The 21,125-nt window shown below is 38.8% G+C and overlaps 1 protein-coding gene across 3 annotated transcripts; it reads left to right on the top strand.

Annotated features, from left to right (window-relative positions):
- The first annotated feature begins 374 nt into the window (after window positions 1–374).
- On the top strand, window positions 375–16,104 carry crema (cAMP responsive element modulator a). 3 transcript variants are annotated; one of them, XM_085377591.1, is made up of 8 exons: window positions 375–458; window positions 2,108–2,225; window positions 2,374–2,502; window positions 5,635–5,723; window positions 5,823–5,959; window positions 7,550–7,738; window positions 13,618–13,777; window positions 14,212–16,104. In XM_085377591.1, exons 2-8 carry the CDS (start codon window positions 2,118–2,120, stop codon window positions 14,354–14,356), a joined length of 957 nt encoding a protein of 318 aa, XP_085233717.1. In that variant the 5' UTR covers window positions 375–458; window positions 2,108–2,117; the 3' UTR covers window positions 14,357–16,104. The 3 variants fall into 3 exon arrangements, with proteins under 3 accessions (XP_085233717.1, XP_085233719.1, XP_085233720.1); XM_085377593.1 differs by lacking the exon at window positions 2,374–2,502; XM_085377594.1 differs by lacking the exons at window positions 375–458; window positions 2,108–2,225; window positions 2,374–2,502; ... (1 more) ...; window positions 5,823–5,959; window positions 7,550–7,738 and adding an exon at window positions 11,387–11,681.
- The last annotated feature ends 5,021 nt before the right edge of the window (window positions 16,105–21,125 follow it).

The following is a 21,125-nucleotide window of genomic DNA, read 5'->3' as shown; positions in this document are numbered from 1 at the left end:
ACTTCTCTTACCATGCTAAATTAAAACAATTACCCTTTTGAAAACTTTAACATAAAGGGGTCGAGTTAAGCTGTAGCTATGACTGTTTTTCGGAAACAATTTATTTCAAACATTTCGCGGACACATACACGGTAGAAAAACTAAAAGATAGACATTTGAATTAATTTCCAGATTCTAAGATCTTATGTGTGGCGTCTTCCCGTGAAATTCCTGCATTCTGTTGACTTAAAGCAAGAATTTAGCCACGGCTCGTTTTTTTCGCCCGCCGAGTGTAAACAAGGAAGCAGGAAGGAGTGAATGCTCTCGCTCCACCTCGACACTCTTCGGCGTTAAACTGACTCGCCTGTCGACATTTTCGGCACAGCATCATCAGCGCTGACGTGGAAACTACGTGAGCGAAGGCACGGGCCGTTCACCCATACTGTCATTAGTGACGACTCAGGCTACGTAAAACTTCGGTAAGTCGCTGCAAAGCTGTCACATTTTTGGTCAGCGCCAGTCGGGCAGAGTCGAAGGAAAATGTGCAAATACATCTTCGGTGCGAAACGCTCCATTAAAGCCTAATTTTGTAACCACAGCTGATAAATTGCCGACCATCATGGAGTTAAACAAAATGTTCTCAACTGTCAGCAGTTCCTCTCTGAAGTTTACTGAGCTAAGTCAAGTCAGGCGGAATAGATGTCGGAAGTGGAGTGGACGCGACCTCTTCAAAATAAAAATCCTAAGCCCAACTACGTAAAATATTCTAAAATATCCAATGTGAAGACTTTGTTTTTTTTTATTCCAAATTCGTCATGTGTAACACAATTTATTTTAAAATTGTATTAAAATATGTTGCTCAAAATAAAAGTCCAACATTTGTCAAATTTTCACCCCGTAAGGTCTGCCCTTAAAACGGAAGTCCATTTTGTCCCCTATTTTTTCTTAGTTCAACCGACAAAGCTCTGTTGTAACTGCGTGTAATTTGTTTTACTTGAAACGTTAAAAAGTGGCTGTCTTGTTAACAAATATGGGTGCTGCTTTAAGAAAAATTCACACATCTCGAAATATATTAAAACGGGTTCAGGACATTTCTAGGGCAAACGGCTGTGGATTGCTAATTAAATTTTATTGAAATGTTTCAGATTTTCACTAGTAAGAAACTTCAGAGTTTGCCATCAGTAGAAGAGAATAAACAGTTTGAGGCTAGTCTAAAAGGCAGGGCTCTGTGGCTCATCATGAGGGTCCTTGATGTGTATATGTAAATATTAATGCTTTCCAGTTATGATGCTGGCTGTTTACATCAGTCCAATTTTTGTTGCAGAGACCCTGTAAAAATAGAATTAGAATCCCTCCATTTGTTTAGTTTTGACACTGCAGCCAGCCTCTAATTTGAAGCAAACCTCTTTTAATTTTCTAAAACCCAGTTGGACACAAATCTTTACAGCCTTTCATTGTCATTGTTGCCCTCTAACAAAATTGTACTCGAGTTTGTAACAGTCTGTCGTCCAAATTGTGAAAAAAAAGCCTAAATTCAGTCAGCCAGCTTCACCTGGTGGCTGCCACACTAAATGAGCTTGCTAGTTATATAATGCAAATTTGTTACAAGCTGAAAAACACTTACTCTCAGCACAGATCTTCGGACAAATAATTTGGAGTGTTTTCACTTCATTTATTTCTGTTGGCTCTGTCTTCTCAAATTGTATTTCAGACTCACTGATTGAGGAGCATTCAGTTCACCATCTCATTATTCTGCACTTCATTACAGTGCAGTTAATGTTGTTATTTCTGCCTCTATGCACCCGGCTGTCTGGATATTTTTTGCGTGTCAGTTAAGCTTGAACGGAATCGTACTGAACAAAGTAATTAAGTGCAGATAGAACACTTATAACACAATATAAAAATATAACACAGGTCTTGTAAGCACAAGACAATTCTTGCCGATATTCCAAGGTTAAATGTCTATCTGTAGCCAATGTTTAATGAATACTGAGGGGGAAATTGGACTGCAAAAACACATTTATTTGTCTTTTACCTGTGTAATGATGTTAGAGAAGAAAACATTAGGATTGCCTTTGTCTGCTTCAGTTGTATCATTATTAATTTGCCTGTCCATCTGTCTGTCTAGGTGAGCGACTATGGATAGCTCCGTATCGTCTCAGCTGGACAGAAGTTTAAATGACTCATTGACAGATGGAGAGGAAAACCAGAGTGAAACCAGCCCTTCTCCTGCAGCTGCTGCTCAGGTGCACACATGCGCGGTTAGGAAGTGTTTGGTGGTTTTAACCGGAAGAGAACAAACAAACTTTAAGATGTGTTCAGAGACAAGAGGTGTTCAGACACTCAAGTCTAACTGTTGCAGGCAAACATTCATCATTTCATGTGTGCCTGCAGGCGTCACTAGCAGAAGAGTCTTCCGGTGTGACTGTTGTTCAGCTGCCTGGTCAGACAGTTCAAATCCAGGGGGTCATCCAGGCCCCGCAGGCCTCTGTTATACAATCACCACAAGTTCAGACTGTCCAGGTGAGGGCCCATGCTTGCCTCAGAACTCATTTGAACTCTGTTAATGGATGACTCAGTGTTTCACATCAGAGAATAGCTTTGTCAATACACGCAAAATTTAATTTCAGTTCCAAATTTTAACTGGAGACTAATGAAACATCTGTATGCAGTAAGCAAAGTAGTTAGAGGCTCCTATGGGTCATGCCAGAGTCAGAACCCAAGTCAATCAGGAGACTGAAGTCAACTCTTAGCCAAGTTGCCAGTCTCTCAGGGTGGGTCTCAGGTCTTACATAATTCAAGATATGATCAGGTCAGACGTTTCAGAGCAAGTTTCAAGTCCATTAGGATAAGTCCAGATTATGCCTCAAGTCACTGAAAACAAGTCCCGACAAATCTTAAGTCAAGTCGAGCCTCCAGTAACACCTCGAGTCATTTGAACATGTTTCAAGATGAGTATCTCTGTCAAAGCACTCCTGATGCAAATGCTCTAGTAAGATGAACATTTAAGCCACAAAGCCTGACAATAACACCTAGAAAAGCAGTAAATACTGTCCTCACTCTGCTCTGTACACTAATTTAGATCGAGATCAATATCTTGGTCAATGAACTTGTAACTGCTGTGTACAAGGCACACTGCAGGGCTTATGGTTTAATGTAGTGCATCTGTTAATAGGATTCAAGCGAGCGGCAGGAACTGAGGTTTAAGCTCATCAGTCTAACCTTCACTCTCAGGAGATGTTGTGTCTCGTTTAGATGACTGCTGTAGAGCTGCAGATGCATCAGATAACAGTGATCTGTCATGTGAAAATGCTGGCAAGAAGTTATTAATATTATTGTATTGAGGACCAGTGTCTAGAGGCCTGAGAAAGGAAACAGTGGTTAAAATGGAGAAGCAGACTTTTCTCTACTGTGCAGCTTTGTTTGCAAAGCAGAGGTTACTTTGTCGTCTCATGGAAAGTATTTTTTCAAGGAAATTAGCATGAAAATAGATTATATCTTTGAAATGCACAGTCAGCTGTCATAGATCTACACCACAACGTGGTTTTGTTGACTGGTTTCAAACTACTCTGTACTTCTTATCTGTGAAACTATCAGTAGCAAGTTTGACTTGTTGCCGATTGACTGCTGGTATTAGCTGTACGTTTCCAGTAATAACTGTTATTTAAATAAATCCTGCATCAGTAAGTCTTAACGTAAGACTCTGATTGAGTGCCATTAAACATCTGGAGGATGCAAAACATCCTGTTTAAAGTCAGCACTAACACTGTGTGCGTAACAGCACAGCACAGTTATTTCTTGCTTTAAATTTGCTTCCAGAGCATAAAGCTAACAAGCTTAGTTCCAGCCTCCACTCTATTACAAATTAATGGACACACCTCTGTTTAACCCGGCACCTTTGTCTGGTACAGATATTATCCTAATGTACATTCATTACACAGCAGCGTGAGTCATAAAAGCCCTTTGGCTTATGACACATTACCAGGTTGACTTTGTTATTATTCCCACAGTATGTTTCAGTTGGGAAAACAAACAAATGCTTGAGGGGAGAAAGGTGGTAACTTTTTTTTTGCAAATAATTGTGCAGAATATACAGTGCTGTGCAAATGTCTTGACCCTTTATATGTTGTTTCTAAAAAGCCAGACTTTCTTGTAATTTGAAAGTGGCTTGAACCACAGTTCTCCAGTGTTTCTGAAAGTTTTTTCATTTGGACTTTGACTGCTTTTCACTCATTCATAGTTCAAACCTTGTACCTGACCAATTTCAGGATTTATGATTTTTTTTAATTTGTTTTTGCTTAACACTGATCTATGAATCACTCGAACATAAAACAGGCACCCATCTCAAGGGATAAAGCAGTGCTGTGTCAACACATTACAGACAACTTAGCAGTGAACCAATGTAAATCATATCTTCAGGCACTTTGTTGCAAACAACCTACTGCAAAGGCACATCATTTTATTCCAATTTCTTTAGTTGAATCTGTGAAAAATGTCAACAACAAGAGTTTGATGGACATCGAGATATATATCTCACCAAGGTGATTCCTAAAGAGTTGAGTCCTTGATATCAGCCACAAAGTTGGCATATCTTGGGATTGTGTGGACAGATGGAGGACAAAAAAAGAAGTGGCAGGCCTAAAAAATCTATTCATGTCCTTAGGAAATAGGGAAAAAATTCTGTAAATACTCAATGCATCAGGCCTTCCAGTTGACCCATCTACTGTCAGTTTAAGCCTCATCAGAAATGTCTCAGTGGAAGAATTGGGCCAATCTTAAGGAAGGGAAGTAGAAAGAAATAGCTCAGTTATGCAAGATTGCACAGGAGCTTGGTTGAAAATCAACATGGTGAGTCTTACAGAGTGATGAATCCAAATTTGACATTTTTGGTTAAAATCATAATCAATATGTGCGGAGGAGGTCAAGAGAGAGGGGCAACAGTGAGTGTGTGTCATGGGTTAGGACTCCATGTCAGTCAGTGGTGTTGGGGATCTTGTGAAAATTGTTGGAATTAAGAATGCAGACTAGTACCTCTCTATACACTGCCAATGGAGTAAAACATAGCTGGATGGAAAAAGACACAATGAATCAATATCAGTCATGGATTAGCCTCCCCAGAGCTAAGACCTCAATATTACAGAGGTGGTGTTGGATCATCATGACCAAGAACAGAACAAAAGGCAACAAATACCTAAAAAAAAGAGCTTTGAATGTCCTTTAAGAAGCCTGGAGACTTAAAAAAAGTTACAAAAAAGCTTTCGCTAAGAGTTTAAGCTTGTTAGAAATGTAAAAACGCAGTTTTTGCCTTTTATACTGTATTTCCATATATATTTGCACACTTCAATACATAATTTTCCCTGGAAAACTATAAAGAAATCAAGAGTGGCAAGACTTTTGCGCACTACAGTTATTGTCTCTTGTGACATGCAATGCGTTGAAAAGAGTAGGGCTTGAAAAAATGCAGCTCAAATTCCTTCTTTGACGTCATCTTTGTCTCTCACAAACACCTCCCAGTGTTCTACAAAAGACAGTGTGTGGAAAGATACACCCACTCAGTGACAACATTTAGCACAAATGATTGTTGCCAAAATAATTTAAAAAAGAAAACAATGTGGATTACTCATCACTATTAATTACTGCCTGCTTTTTACTCAGATTGCTACTGTAGCAGAACTGGAGGATGACGAGTCAGTAACAGACACACAGAAAAGGCGGGAGCTTCTCTCCAGGCGTCCTTCATATTGGTGAGAGGATATGAAGAGTAAGATAAATTGTGATATATGTCATAAAAAGTCTGCTAGTGTTAAAAGGTCTTTATGAAAATACTTTATTTTGTTTGGCAGGAAAATTTTGAATGAGCTTTCCTCCAACTCACTGGCAGTTCCTAAAATTGAAGAGGAAAAGATGGAGGATGAAGTGCCAGTTTCCAACTCCCCCACAGTGCCAACCTCCATCTACCAGACCAGCTCCGGACAATACAGTCAGTACACACGAGAATGGTCCACTCACTAGAGAGTCATCTTCAGCATTTTCTGCTCTGGAACATACATTTACAGAACTGTGCAAAAGAGTTTTAGCCACACTTCACTATTTATACCGTGCTTCCAAGGAGCCTGTAATTTTTAAAGTGGTCTTGAGTAATAGTTGTCCAGGCATTTTCTTTAGATATTGGCAGCTTTTTCACTTCTTTTCGATCCAGTTCTTGTTCCTGACCATTTCTGTTTCTTTCTTTCTTCATGAATCCAATTAACACTGACCTATGAGCTATGGGGAACGCTTCATGAAGTCTGTTAAAAGAAATTAAAAGAAAGCTTGCCTAACAGAGTTCAGGCTGTGCTGAAGAACAAAGGCGGTCATACCAAATATTGATTTTCAAATTTGTTAAATTTGTAAAAACTCTGTTTTTGCCTTGTGTACCAAATTCCCATTCATGTTTTAAATGTTTCCCAGAAAATATAAAGAAGTGAGAGTGGCTCAAGATTGTTGCATATAATCAGTTCATTGGGTACATGCAATTACAGGAAATATTTCATTGCTTGAAGAGGAATGAAAGGCAAAGGTATTCCTTTCCTTCCCGTGCACACATTTGGAAGCTTTAAGTGTTCACAGTGGGTTAACTTAATAATTATCTAAGTCGTTTAGAGAAAATGTTCTCCAATAGCTTATAGTGTCACAGTACGGCTGTGTGCAGGCAAGAGTAGGACCCAAACGCAAACTCACAGAGTCAAAAGGTAAACTCAAAAAACACAGCTTTATTGCTGGCGTGGAGTGGGACACGAAAAACAATACAAAATAAACTAAACTGGGAAAAACTAAAGCACAAGGAGCCACAGGGAAAAAAAATCACACAGCTATGATGGAGGACGCAACATTGACAAAGAGAAACATGGGGCTTAAATACACTGAGGGATAACGAGGGGGAATGAGCCACAGGAGGAGAGCACAGCTGAGAGTAATTAAGCAGGACGAGGCAAGGGAAGCAAAACTAGAAACATTAACATAGAACAGACTGTGAAAGTAAAACAGGAAACACACTGACGGAACTCAAGACATGTGGACTTAACAGACTGGGGGAGACAGAACATAGGGATCTGAAACATGGAACAGAAAGGCACAGTAGATCAACATGAACATAACGCCACAGGGGAAGAGTAAAACTGAACACGATGAACACAGAAACACCAGACCTCTTCACAATAAAACAGGAAACATAATGAGACGTAGACATGACAACCCAAACTTCACAATGTAAGACACAGACATGAAACACATGAAAAGCAGGGGAGATTTACCATAGTTGGAAACACGAGGGGGAAATAATAAGAACTAGAAACACTTAAGCATGATAACAAATGAACTTAGGAACCTGAAGGGCTTACATAAACTAAAACATCAAAATGAACTAAAACTCAAAACACTGGGTCATAAGACCCAGGATCGTGACATATAGAGCTTTATGGCTCCTGTTAGGACCATAAAGCTCTGTGAGCTATTGGAGCACAGAAAATCAAATTTCAAGCATTAGATGTTACTATTTCTTCATTCTAACTTCATGAAATCCCCTACACAGTTGCAATCACCCAAGGGAGAGCCATCCAGTTGTCCAGCCCTGGGGTTCCAGGTCTACAGGGGGTCCAGAACCTGCCAGTAACAAGTAGTCCCACCCCACAGCCTGGAGCCACTGTCTTACAGTGTGCAGCTCAGCCTGGAGATTCTCCACAGCAGCTCTTTATCCAGGGAGGACAGGTACTCATCCAAGGTAGGGTGCAACTTTGAATTTATATCAGAAACATCCTTTACGAAACAGCAGCATACATGTTGGGGTGTAAATATTGAATGTTTTGGCTTTTTCTAACGGCACCTCAGATTTTTATTTATTTATTTTCTCCACAGATATAAGCCATAAATGATAGCAGAGATCAAAATCTGTGTAAAAAAATAATAATATGGTAATCCCCATCTGACATCGTGGGATTAAGGACTCAATAAATTATGGGATGTTTCTCAGTGAAAACATGCAAGACCCTTTGTGACAGTAATTCGTCCTACAGACAGTAAATTGTATCTCAAAAAACATTTGAGATTCATAACTCTGCAATATTAAAGTTTCATTAGGATTTCCATTACGTTCCACAAATGTGTCCACACCACTTGGATTCATTGTGCAATATATTCATCTTTTACTTTCAGTGATTTCTTAAGCAAGTTTGTAAAAAATTGCCTCAAGTTCATTTCTTACTTTGAACACAGCTGCAGTTCCATCTTCAAAGCACCAAAAAGATGATTATTTGTTCTGAGTAAGTGCTTGAATTCATCAAGATGTGGTGAAGGCTTACTCATCTGCTCTACTCCAAGCCACTCTCTTTCTTCTTTAGTTAAGATATCTCTCTGTCCAGCTGCTGTTGACCATGTTGTGTTGTCAGGTCTAATCTCTTGCTTCATATCGAAAGTAACACATAGCTCAGCAAAGAGCTTATCGCTGTCATCTGGCAGAACTTGGAGCCTCTGGTACCTGTTAAAGGACACGAATAGGTCAGTTTTGGTTTTTTGGACAAAGGGTTAATGACTGCCTGAAGTCTAAAACTATGGACATTACAGGTGATGATTTTCTTCCCTTGAGTTTCTGCTTGTTTGTGGATCTTTCTGCATTGAGTTTTGTATTTAACTGAACAGGATGCTCTGTTGGGTTGAGATCAGGTGACTGACTCGTCCATTGAACAATGTCCCATTTCTTTGATTGATAAACTCTTGGGTTGGTCTTGCAGTATGGTTTGGATTAGTATCCTTTTGCACCACGAAGTGCTGGCTAATCCGTTTTGCAGTGTTTGAGTGAATCTAAGAAGAGAGTATAGCTCTGCATACTGAAGAATCCCCCCCTGCTACTTCTGTAATCATCAGTAAATACCCTGAACCACCTTGAGTGGGCTCCTGTTTTCATTGGGTTTAAAAAAAAATTCTGTCTTTCTTTCATGTCCTTTTTGAAATTCAGCTACAACGGTCTTTCTGATGTTGCACTTCAGCCTCAACACCATGCAAACTAAACCCTTTAACCTGAAGATCAAAGTAATGAATAGGAAAAAGAACAGAATTAAGTTGTTTTCTGTGAAGGAGCTGGTTGTGCTCAACGCTTGTTAACCTGAAGTTAACTGGATAAAACTGCTGACTTTTCATTTTAAGCTAGTTAGGACGAGGGAAGTTTTCAATATCTGATCATTTTTTGCTGATATTAAGATGAACACACAAAAGGCGAACTAACCCATTCATTTACTCTCATTGACTTGTTCATAATAGTAAATCTGTGGTTTGAGAACTGATGCTTTAAGAAAATAATTGCATTCAGAACATCCGAAACATGTTAATTAGAAGGTGAAGTTCTAGTTTGATTTACAGTCAATGATAAGATCAAAGTAGCACTCGCCCATGCGCTTGACTTATCAGCAGAGGTTCCAAAAGTACAGAAAGTCTGTACTTAAGTAGAAGTGCAGATACTATTGTTAAAAAATACTCCAGTAAAAGATGAAGTAGTGATTCCACTTGTTTACTCAAGTAAAAGTGAAAAGGTACAGGCTCTGAAATTGACTCAAAGTAAGAAAGTAAAAAGTATCTCTTTAAAGGACATTTCTACCAGCTACTTTTATGCAAAGCTAACTGAAACTTGCCATATTGATGTAATAAGAAAATAATATTAGTGGTTTATTTTAGTCTAAAATTTCATTCTTATAAATATTCTTATCTTGAATCAGATTAGCAGAAAGTGAGCAGAAAAAATTAAGGAAATAAAAGAAAATGCCTCTGCTTTCTGTTGCCTGCACTGTAGAGGGTGACTTTGACTCTAAACAGAAGAACAGTAGATGTGGGGTTTAAACTGTTTATCCCGCAATAACATATTTCCATGCAACCTTTAAATAACACAGATAGTTCTACCTCATATAATGTTACATGTGACCAACCTTTATCTGATGTAAAAGCATGAGGACTTACATGTAAGCTTTAAATTTGCAGTTCAAATTGCAGGTTCAAATGGGTTTGATGTTTGAAGGCCTGGAGTGACGTGAAATAGTAACTCCCCTCTGATGCATTAAAGCAAGAGTAATGAGCCGGTTTTGAAAATGTAAGAAGTAGAAAGAGTAAAAGTAAAAAGTTGTCGGGAAAAAAACTACAATTAAAGTACAGATACCTGAAACAGTATTTGTAATTCGTTACTTCATACTCTGCTTTTCAGGGACTGTTCGTTGTATACTTTCACAGAGTCACATGCACTGACATCGTGTTTCATACCCTATGATCATAACCGATAGTTTTGCAGTGTAATAGCTGATGAATGTCTCATATTAGTGGTCAGGTTTCAGTTCATGTAGGTGCCTTTTCAGTAACTCAGTAACTCTGCCTGACACTGTGTTATTTACCTTATCAGTCCATAAGTCCATATCCAGCTGGCACAAACAGAACCACCTATGTGCTTGGGCTAATTCGTTCCTTCCAGCTGAAGAGCTCTGTATTAACAACAAAGCTAATAGAGCTGCTCAGCAGCAGGGCTGTGGATGTACTAATAGTTAATCAGGATTGTTTTAACCATGGTGAAAAGTCATAGAAACATTTTTTACGCATGTTGCTATTACTAAGAGGTTCAGAGTTTCCCTTTTTGAATTGATTTCAGAATCAATGGTTAACCAACAATAATCAATGTTGCTTGCTGTCTTTATTTTCGTTCCTCTGGTATTCTTTTCTCGATATTACCAGGAGTTAGAGTGCAGGTTTTTGTCTAAAGTGAAAGCCCTGCAAATGTTAGGCTGAGCTGTGATAAATTTAAACCTGTGACAGTGCCAAGAATTGTCAAATAAAAAAAGTAAAATAAAAATAATGCATGATCCTCCTAATTAGTAACACCATAAATTTCACTCACGTCCTTTCCATCCTGGCTGCTGATTTTCCCACCAAAGACCCGTCAGGCAACTAAGTGGTTAATATTGTTTTGACAGGTTTGGTTAAATAACTGTTTTGTAGAATTCAGCAGGATAAGTAATGGACGTTTGCTTAAACTTGAAAAAAATGTAAAACCTTCATTATCCATGTTTACTATTTTCTTACTTCCTTAACACTTTCCAAAACACACACACACACACACACACACACACACACACACACACACACACACACACACACACACACACACACACACACACACACACACACATAACTTGAATCAGGGAGCTCAACAGTTTGCATGGCAGCCGCTTGGGACACAATATCCTCTTGTTTGTTGAACGTCGCTCTAGTTGCGTCACTGGAGCTAAAAATACACCCCCTCAGCTACCGCCCTCCCCCCATTAGCTCCCCCGCCTTCCCTGCCTCCCTCCCTCCGTTCCTGCCTGGCTCACATTGTGTTTCTGTACTTCAGTTACTCATCTGCAGGAGGGGAGGGTGGGAGGAACTCTAATCCAGGGTGTTTTACTGACTTTAGCGGGCAGTAGTGATGTCATTGTGATGTCAATGCCTGTAATTGTAATCAGGCTGTAAAGTTGGCAAGTGAGCACTCTGATACAGAGAGCTGAGAGGAAAGGAGAAGCGGGAGCAAAGGAGATACAAGTAAAGCAGAAAAGGATAGTGGTAGAGGAGAGTTTTTGTAGTGAGGTGTCTCTCTGCCGTGGTGCTGGATTATTGGAAACCAGAGATGGCTGTAACTGGGGATGAGACTGAGTCAGGTAGAGCTTCTTCACATGTTTAATAATGTGTTCTCTGCAACACTCTGACTCTTTTCTCTGTGCTTTTTCGAGAGATATTTGTGCATGTTTTGATTTGATGTATAGCTCTAATTATACCTGAATGTAAGTCCTCTTAAAAATATGCTTTTGGTATTTGGAGCTTCTAATTGCAAGAGGATCTCTTTTATTTAGTAAACTGTGAGAGCAGAAGCTTTTGCATTCAGGGGCATATTTATGAAATTGAAATTACTTTTACTCGACTTTCAATTTCATGCCTTGTGAAAGTAAAGATGAGTCTTTACACAGATCATACTGGTGTCCTTGCAGTTGCAAAACAGGAAAAACACTCATGACAGTTCAGGGTTGAATTCAGAACTAGCAAGTAAACAAGCATTTAGTTAGTATGCTCAGCGTTGCTCCATTCAGACTCTTTCTCGCTGTTGCGAGTATGTTCACACACACACACACACACACACACACACACACACACACACACACACAGTCTTTTAATCGCTACAGTGGTTGTTGGGCAGACAGGCAGGGAGGGGGTAATAAGTAAGGGAGAGGTGGGGAGGGGGTGGTAAGATAGTTGGGGGTTTGACGTCACTCCAGTTTCCTGGAACAGAAGCCAGGCAGGGAAGAGAGAATGCAAACGGGCAAGTGAGACGCACGCACTGACGTCAGCACAGCCCGAGTCACTCTGTTATCACAATGAGAGAAAAAGAGACAGACGCTCTGTGTGTCTGTGCGTGTATGTGTGTTTGCACCTGCTGTGTCTCTTTCTGAGTGTGTGTGTGTGTGTGTGTGTGTGTGTGTGTGTGTGTGTGTGTGTGTGTGTGTGTGTGTGTGTGAACAGCAGGTCAGGGCAGAGCAATGAAACTTCTCAGGAACAAAGTGAAAACGAGAGGGTGAAATGTTACGAGGCAGCAGGCAGAGCAGCACACAGTTGAGTCATGAAAGTGATGACTCAAATCAAGCAGCTCATAAACCACATCCACAGAATCGCTTTGTTTTTTTCAGCCTTCTCCAGAATTAGCATCACTTTCTTTTAAGAATTCGAGAGGCTACCAGTTATCAGTAGCATACAGTGGTTTACAAAAACGTCACCTCCCAAATGCAAGTGCTGTTATCTCGTTAGAGCGATACCAGATCTTGTGAGGAAACAAACGAAACTTATGGGTTTATTCTACTGAGAATAAACGCAGTCATATTGTTTGCAGTTTATCATATGTTTCAGTAAATGTTAGTATAATATAAAGGCAATAATGACTCTCTATTCAAAAATCAAACGGTGAGCAGCTTATTTAGATTGGACAGTCTGATAACAAGTTTTTTATTCTGCACCGCTTCAGGCTATAAAGTTACATTGCATTACATTAGCAATAGCAGGACTGAAGGTGTTTTAGAGTATTTGGACACAGCAGGCCTCTGACCTTTAGTTCCTATGGTTAAAAGCACTTAACTCTGGTCCTAGAGCATAAATTCACAATTTATGAGGGCAAATTAAGTAAAAACAAAAGCAGATCTTACTAATGTCTGCATAAAAAGAACAGAAATAGACTTTATGGTACTTGCTGTGTTGCTTAGTATCCCTCAGAAGTGGGAACTGCTTGACTTTGTATTTCAGCAGCAAAGTTTTGAAGTTTGTTTGTTTGAGCCAACATCTTTTTATTAGAGCTCCTAATTCCTGCTTTTAATGTAATAAAATAATAAGTACAGCATAATGTTAGGACACACCTCAAGAATTTTTCTTAAAAAAAATGCAACATTTTGTATTCTGTGTTAGTCTGATGGTATAAGGATAAATGAAGCAGGTAAAGATTCTTGTACAGATTTAGAGTTTTTATGAGGAAAATATAAAGACAACAAAGATCTACAAAAAGTAAAAGGTTGCAGAATCTTGATCTCCTATTCTTTTGTCTGTATTCATCTACAGCCGCTACTGGAGACATCCCCGCCTACCAGCTTCGTTCACCAAACTCGGGCCTGGCTCAGAGCATTGTAATGGCTGCGTCTCCAGGCAGCATGCAGAACCCCTCATCACAGCACGCCGAGGAGATCACCCGCAAGAGGGAGGTCCGGCTGATGAAAAACAGGTAGGAGCTGAAGTAGAAGTAAGAGATTGTATTTGAGGTGTAAGATCATTCCATGTCAGTAATGGAAATATGATTGCAAGCAAGCAAGGGAATAAATGTTGGGGACCCCCTAATTCATGCATATTGGAAACTTTGACTGAAGTGTTATTGTGCATGTCTGGAGGTTGCTGTTCACACTTTGTGTCAAAGCGACTATTCACAAAAGGTCAAAGCTAAAGATTTCTGCTTTTGTAGGTGATCGGCAGATTTTTTTAAAAATTTGAAAACGAAACACTGCAGCGAATCTCTACGTAAACAGATTCGCGAACTCACGAAACTCAAACTCAAAAGCCTCAGACATTGTTTTGTTTATGGATTGTGCAGACTTGTCTTGACTCTTATATTATATTTTCATCTGGAGACTCATCCAAATTTTTCCTCCATTTCCTCCTCAGGGAAGCAGCTCGTGAGTGCCGCAGGAAAAAGAAAGAGTATGTCAAATGTCTGGAAAACCGTGTGGCTGTGTTGGAAAACCAAAACAAGACCTTGATTGAAGAGCTAAAAGCACTAAAGGACATTTACTGCCACAAAGCTGAGTAGCAGTGGCTGTTTGTGGTCATGGGCTGAAGACAGTTTACAAACTTCTACAGCAAAATAAGACAAAACAAAACAAAAAACCAAAAAAGAAAAAAAAAAGAAAGAAGAAAAGACTCTGGAACAAAAACTACTTTCATCGTCTTTTATTCTCTGCTCACTCAGGCCTGATTTACGCCAAATTTCAGAAGTGTCGTAGGGAAGTCAAATAGCTTGAGCTTGCCAGTTTCGCTCTTGTTCTTATCTTGTGCTCTTTGCATGTGAAGACTCAAGTGTCGTACACATTGTGTTTGCTGTTGCTGTTGCGCACGAGCGAGGCTAACCACTGAGAGCCAGCTGATGAAGAGGAACAGGAAGAGGAAATACAGGTGTTTCCTGAAAATGTTCCGCTCATTTATGGCAATTACGAAAAATCCTTCGAGGGGTCAGCCAGGTCCCGCAACCAGCATGTTTCTCTGAGGTCAGACGAGCTGCTACGCAGATCCATCAGCACTGCGACAAGGCAACTCAAAGTGTGTTTACCTGATTATATGTTATTTATGCTTCTGTTTTTGGTCATTGCATTCCTTCATGCGGTTAAAAAAAAAAGAAAGAAGATTTATCAAGCATTTTGTCTGTAAAGTGGATTTTTGTCATTGTTAGTTTGTTACAAAAGATTTTTTTTTTAAAGAAAACACTGGTAAAGTCAATGAAATCAACATAAAAATCCATTTGCGTTGAAATCTATTTCATACCAATATAGAGAGAGGCATTATCTGAATCACAGTATAGTTTCAAAGAATCAAATAATGTTCAAAAGAATCTTTATTTTTGCATTACTGAAGTGACGTTACAGTACTTGAAGTGAAACGAAAGAGCACAGTTGGACTTTGGAGAAAGCACAGAAAGTAACCAAGGACACGTGTAGATATTAGAGTTTATATTCTATTGCAGTTACCTGAATTTATCCCCCTTAGGGATAAATAAAGTCTTCTGATTCTGATTTCACATAAAAACGTATATATTCTACAAAGATAGTTGTTGTATGTTTTAAAAATTGAAATATCAAATTTGTAAACAATCATTTTACATTGAATATGGCCCCAAGAATAACTGTTTTGGTCTGCTGTTAAATAACTTTTTGAAATGATGAATATCCATTTTGGAATAAAACTGTATTTATGGCTTATTGTAATATTAAAATGCTCTGTTTAAAGGGTAATGCCAATTCTTTTGTCTTTTTTTTGTAAAAATATTCTTTCTCAAATAATGTATCATTTTGTGTTCATGTTTCTGGTAATATATGTAAAAGCTTTCTCTGTTTCTGTTGTAGCTCGCATTGTTTCTCTGATTATACTTCATTAAAATATTTGATTTTCTATGAAGAATGTAGACAAATGCACAAAAGAGCATTCCTCTGAGTAGCAGACCCTGACATCTGTTACAATGCGGCTGCCAAAGCTCTTTAAGTAACAGTAAGGGATCTACCCACTGACTAACTCAGTCATAACAGTATCAGTCTTGATAGTTGCCACCCAAACAGTCTGCTACTGTTTGTGATCTCAGACGTGCGCCCATTCTTTTAATTTCTATGAAAGGAAAACATCCAGGCCTTCTATATCTCTATTTCTTTAATATCAGATGAGCTGAATATTTTCTGCACTTCGTTTTTGCTGTTTTAAATGGCTCAGTCTTCTACCAGGTGTTCTGTTGTTGATGTACTTCCTCATTTGAATTGTAAAAAAAATATTTTTGTTTATCTAATAAAATATACAAATGTGACATGGATTGTGTGATAATGTTTAGCTCACATACTGCTGATGAAACTCCCTCAACACTGAAGCCATCTTATGTTAGTGCAGTTAAAGCTGTGCAAGATAAATCTGCACTTTACAGGTCCATAAATTGTTGGACAAAGCCACAATTTTTGTGGTTTTGCCACTGTACACCAAAACAACTTAAATGTAATTGAAGTGCAGACAATCAGAGGCTCAAAATTCATTGGACAGTTGACTGACACATGGCTTCATGACCAGGTGAAGCCTGTTCCCTCATGTTTTATGACAAGTGAAGCAGACAATCTGAAGTTTATTCACACTGTTGAATTTGTAACTTATAGCTGGTCACTGTAACTTTAAATATAAGGGCCACAGAGATGTTAATGCAAGTGAGGGAGGCCGTCATTAAGCTGGAAAATAGAGTAAAAACGAATAAATAAACATCTGAGAGAAAGCAGGAACTTTAGGAGTAGCCAAAACGCCTGAAGTCAAATAAGGTGCACGATGACAGAATCATTTCCACGATTAAGAAAAACAACATCACAACATTAACCAAGTGAAGAACTTTCTCGAGGAGGTAGGCGTATTATTGTCAGTGTGTACTATCAAGAGGCGCCTTCTTAAATGGAAACACAAGGTGCAAACCTTTGGTTATGCTCAGAAGAAACTAAGATGAACTTGTAGCATAAAGATAGAGAAAAGTATGGAGAAGGAGAGAAACAGCTCATATTAAGAACCGAATCACATCGTCTCTCAGACGTGATGGAGCCACTACTGTGGCACGAACATGTATGGCTGCCAGTGGAAATGGACCACCATACTTTATTGATGGTGTTTATTGATGAGGTGACTGCTTATAGAAGTAAAAAGATGAATTATGAAGTATACTGGGTTACACTCTCCACGTAGATGCAGCCAAATGCTGCAAAACAGTCCTAATATTTTAAAATGATTGATTATGGTGTTTAGAGGTGAAGCTACAAAACTGTGTCTTTGCACAACAACATATGGGCTTAACTATATAAATTAAATTAAATAAGGGAACTATATTATATTATTGCATGATTATTAATTGTATAATCATATATAAGCAGCATATTACTTTACTAGCTTAGGAGAGGAGAAAATGGGTGGTAGCTTGAATCATTTTAAGAATTGTTGGGTAATTTTAACCAATAGGGATTCTTCCTATTTCCAAAAAATGTCAGAGACAATAACACCAGTGTTTTCTGTATTAGGACATTTTCAAGCAATCTGATGGGTTTTAAAAAAAGCTGGTCTTCAGTTCATCAGACTGAAGAGCAAGACCTAAAAGCACCAAATGTGACTTATTGCAGCCAACAACAGAGAATATTTGTATATACTGATCTCCAATAGTTGCATAGCTAAAACCTCAAATAGTAATTAGACTAAAGCCATAGTATTAGCCGAAGTAGAAATCTTATGGTTGTTTATGACTACTTCAGAAATTAGGAGCCAACACAGAGCTGTAATATATGCAATATTGTACACACTGTAGCTCAGGGGTGCCGAACTCTGGGCCTCGAGGGCCGGTGTCCTGCAGGTTTTAGATATCACCGTGGGTCAACACACCTGAATGAAATGATTAGTTCATTACCAGGCCTCTGGAGAACTTCAAGACATGTTGAGGAGGTCATTTAGCCATTTAAATCAGCTGTGTTGGATCAAGGACACATCTAACCTGCAGGATACCGGCCCTCGAGGCCTGGAGTTTGACACCTGTGCTGTAGCTGTTATATTGTACTTTCTCTATTCATTTCTTCACTTGCTTTCACTCGCTGCTTTTGTATGTCAAAATTGTGAAAGCCCTCATAGAACAAAGATCAGTTTCACAATATGAATGCTGGTCATTAGCAAATAGTACAGCACTTGTGCCTTGAATGCTAACATCTGCACTGTGTTTAGTTTAGCAAATAAAAGGATAAAACTTAAAAGCCTTGATGGCAAATATTTGCCATATTCATTCGTGCTAGTCAGGCATACTTTTCTCATAAGAAGACTGATATTTCCTTCTGCAGTAATTTACAGTTGAAGGTATGGCTCTCTTCTGGGACCTCCCTACACTTTCATGTGGAGCATGAAAACATCAGCAACACTGGCTGCGGACTTTACACTGATTAAATCGAAAACTCAGTGAAAAGAGGAAGCGGGGGTGGAGGAGGGCTGCACAATGGCTTGCAGATGTAGCAACAACTGTAAGAAGGCTAACACGAGTGAAGTATGAGATTTGGGAGCAGGATGCACAAAACTGGATCGGCTGAGGCATTAGCTAGGCTGAGCTGATACACTGGGACCGTGGGCGAAGCTTGACCTCCCTGAACTAAGCTCAGTTTAAGGTTACAGTGATAAAGATCAGCTTGGCTCATTAGTCTCAGTGTTGTAGTCTATTTTCAGTGATGTTGCAGGGCAGATTTTATGTTAGTCGTTTCATCTTTTTGTTGGTTAAAGTGATTTCTTTGTATCTAAAATGTACCAAATCAAGCAACCAGTGCCTTCTCCATCCTGATGCTGCACTTAAGTTCAGCATCTAAGTTATAAAGCATGTTGCTACTGTATCACCAAGACATTCCTAAAGGTTTGTAGTACTTTTCCTTGCAAAAGAGTAGCAGTTTTGTCTTTGTGTATATCCTATTGTAACTCTAATGGCAGGGACAGTGTGTTTGTACCTGTTTAAAATTTCCTCCAGCGCCTAAAGGTCACAGATTATGTAATGTGCAGGCTGAAGAGTAACAAACCTCAGCTTTTATTTTGCTTCCCCAAGCAAACCAAAGGTTAGTTCCTCTTTGGAAAGTAATAAACCTTGTTTGCGTCAAAGCACATTAGATGGAATGTAAAGAAAAAAAAACATCTTCTAAGAGGGCAGAAAACAAATGTTTTAAATAATACCTTTCTTCTAAAGACACGTATTTATAGTGTGCTGTTTAAGATAAAAACAAACTACCGAGAAATAATGAAGCTGAAAAGCTGCTTCATGAGCCAACTAAAATTTTTAGAACGAAATTACTCTTAACAGTGGAAGCAAATGAGGACAGTTTCCATAGCAACCTCATAGCAATATAACAGTGACCTCAAAGGGGTTGATGGTGATAAAAGCACAGATAATTCTGTGTGATTTTTAATTTAAATTGGATTGATCTCTTCACCTTATACCATATGTTGCAGTCTCATACACTCACCAAAATGAATTATGCATGCACACGTATTCTGTGCTCTGCACTGTGGATTCAACTACCGAAATACAGCTTCACTCTCTGTTACACACACCTACTGCCAAAAACGTCTCTCTCTCTCTCTCTCTCTCTCTCTCTCTCTCACACACACACACACTCACACACACTCACACACAGCGGATTGGAGAAAAATGCCTCAGAGGGAAACCTTGAACGCTGCTGTGCATGAAAAGACTTTGCAACTCCCCAACGATGCAGCACCAAAAATATTCTTAAAGCTAACACACATATTAACATCCTAATTAAAACGCAAATATATAAATTCCAAGTCAAACTTGTGGAACAATTTACCCAAACTCTAAAGCCAAGCTGTTTATGACCCCTACTTTTATGCTGTTTACAGAAGAACAAACCAAAATGGAAATTTTTAAGCGTGGGAGTCTATTTAATGTTTCATTATCACTCTTTTCAAACATCTTCATGGCCTTTGGTCAAGTGTGGTTTGAGTGGAAATTTCCACCTAGAGACTGGCTGCCTACCAGTAAACTGGGGCCCACTACCTTGACAACATGAACAGCGCCTCCACTGAAGAAGTCAAGGCGGACCTCTGCTGTTCAGTACACGATACTGCAACTACCCTCTCATAATTATACTACTACTACTAATTTTATTTTTTTTTTACTCTGAAAAATGTCGATGGCCCTCATGTGTTAAAAAAATTACCAGAACTTATAAAACACATTCGATTCAGTTTTTATAACAAAATGATTTTACTGACAGCGATCAGATAATCTATGTGATACTCTTTTACAGTTTCATACAGAGTAATTGTCCAAGTAACACCTGAAAAAAAAATTCTTGTCTACAGATTTTCTAATAGTGTTCCCTTCCTTATCCCAGTTTTAATGTTAGCACCAAAAACATTATACCTTGTATACGTTAAAGAAATAATGTTTCTGATCATCGATTTGGTGCTAAATTACGAGTCTTAGTTTGGCCTGGTGTACATGGATCTAAGTAATACACAGATTCAACTCTATCTCCCTTTTTTAATGTGTTGTAAATAATTACCTCATTTTTCATGTGTAACTGAGTCAGAGCAGGAGCTATTTGTAATGTTCACTGCGTCTGGAGAACACAGAGATTTCAAAATCAAAGTATTCCTGGAGAAAGATGCGAAATTCTGTGATATGCAACCAACTGATAGCTAGGAATAGTGCTTGTTATCTCAAGTGTTGCTATTTAAAGTATATAAATTGTGTGAATGTGTGTGTGAATGGGTGGATGACTGAATGTAGTGTAAAGCGCTTTGGGGTCCTATGGACTAGAAAAGCGCTATACAAATGCAGGCCATTTACCATTTAAATTATCTCTCACTTTTTATCTCTGTCAAACTTTTTTTTTAAATTAAACCTTTATGTTCAGATGACGTGTTATTTCTTATATCTTGATTGGCTGTAGGTGCTTATTTTGTCAGCACTATGATGCTACATTTTCACCTGCAGAAATGTATAACACGGAAAAATCACTGACAAGATGTAACCCAGTAAAGAATTGTTGTGTTATTTGAGAATGACGAGTACTTTCTCCATTTGGTTCTCCAAGGACTAACTGTCAAGGAAAGTTTTTAGAAATGTACAGTCAAAGAAATCTCAACAGTCACATGACCCCCTATGAGCAAGCACTCTGTGACATTGGGAAGGAAAACTCCCCTTTAACAGGAAGAAACCACCAGCAGAACCAGGCTCGGGGAGGAGCAGCCATCTGCCGTGACCGACGTAATTGCTTCATAATGTAACATATTTGGACTTTGAGTCTGGGAGCCAA

Source organism: Diplotaxodon limnothrissa, linkage group LG18 (genome assembly GCF_057381915.1).
Source record: "Diplotaxodon limnothrissa isolate DT_005_m linkage group LG18, D_limnothrissa_male_GT1.1, whole genome shotgun sequence".
NCBI lineage: Eukaryota > Metazoa > Chordata > Actinopteri > Cichliformes > Cichlidae > Diplotaxodon > Diplotaxodon limnothrissa.
The sequence above is the reverse complement of the archived record's forward strand: the minus strand, read 5'-3'. Positions and strand labels throughout refer to the sequence as shown.

What these genes read in the sequence shown, in the direction of transcription:
- crema (XM_085377591.1), top strand. Translation starts at nt 2,118, where the DNA reads ATGGATAGCTCCGTATCGTCTCAGCTGGACAGAAGTTTAAATGACTCA. An exon ending in CACAAGTTCAGACTGTCCAG is followed by an intron (nt 2,503 to 5,634) that starts GTGAGGGCCCAT and finishes CTTTTTACTCAG; the next exon opens with ATTGCTACTGTAGCAGAACT. An exon ending in GACCAGCTCCGGACAATACA is followed by an intron (nt 5,960 to 7,549) that starts GTCAGTACACAC and finishes TCCCCTACACAG; the next exon opens with TTGCAATCACCCAAGGGAGA.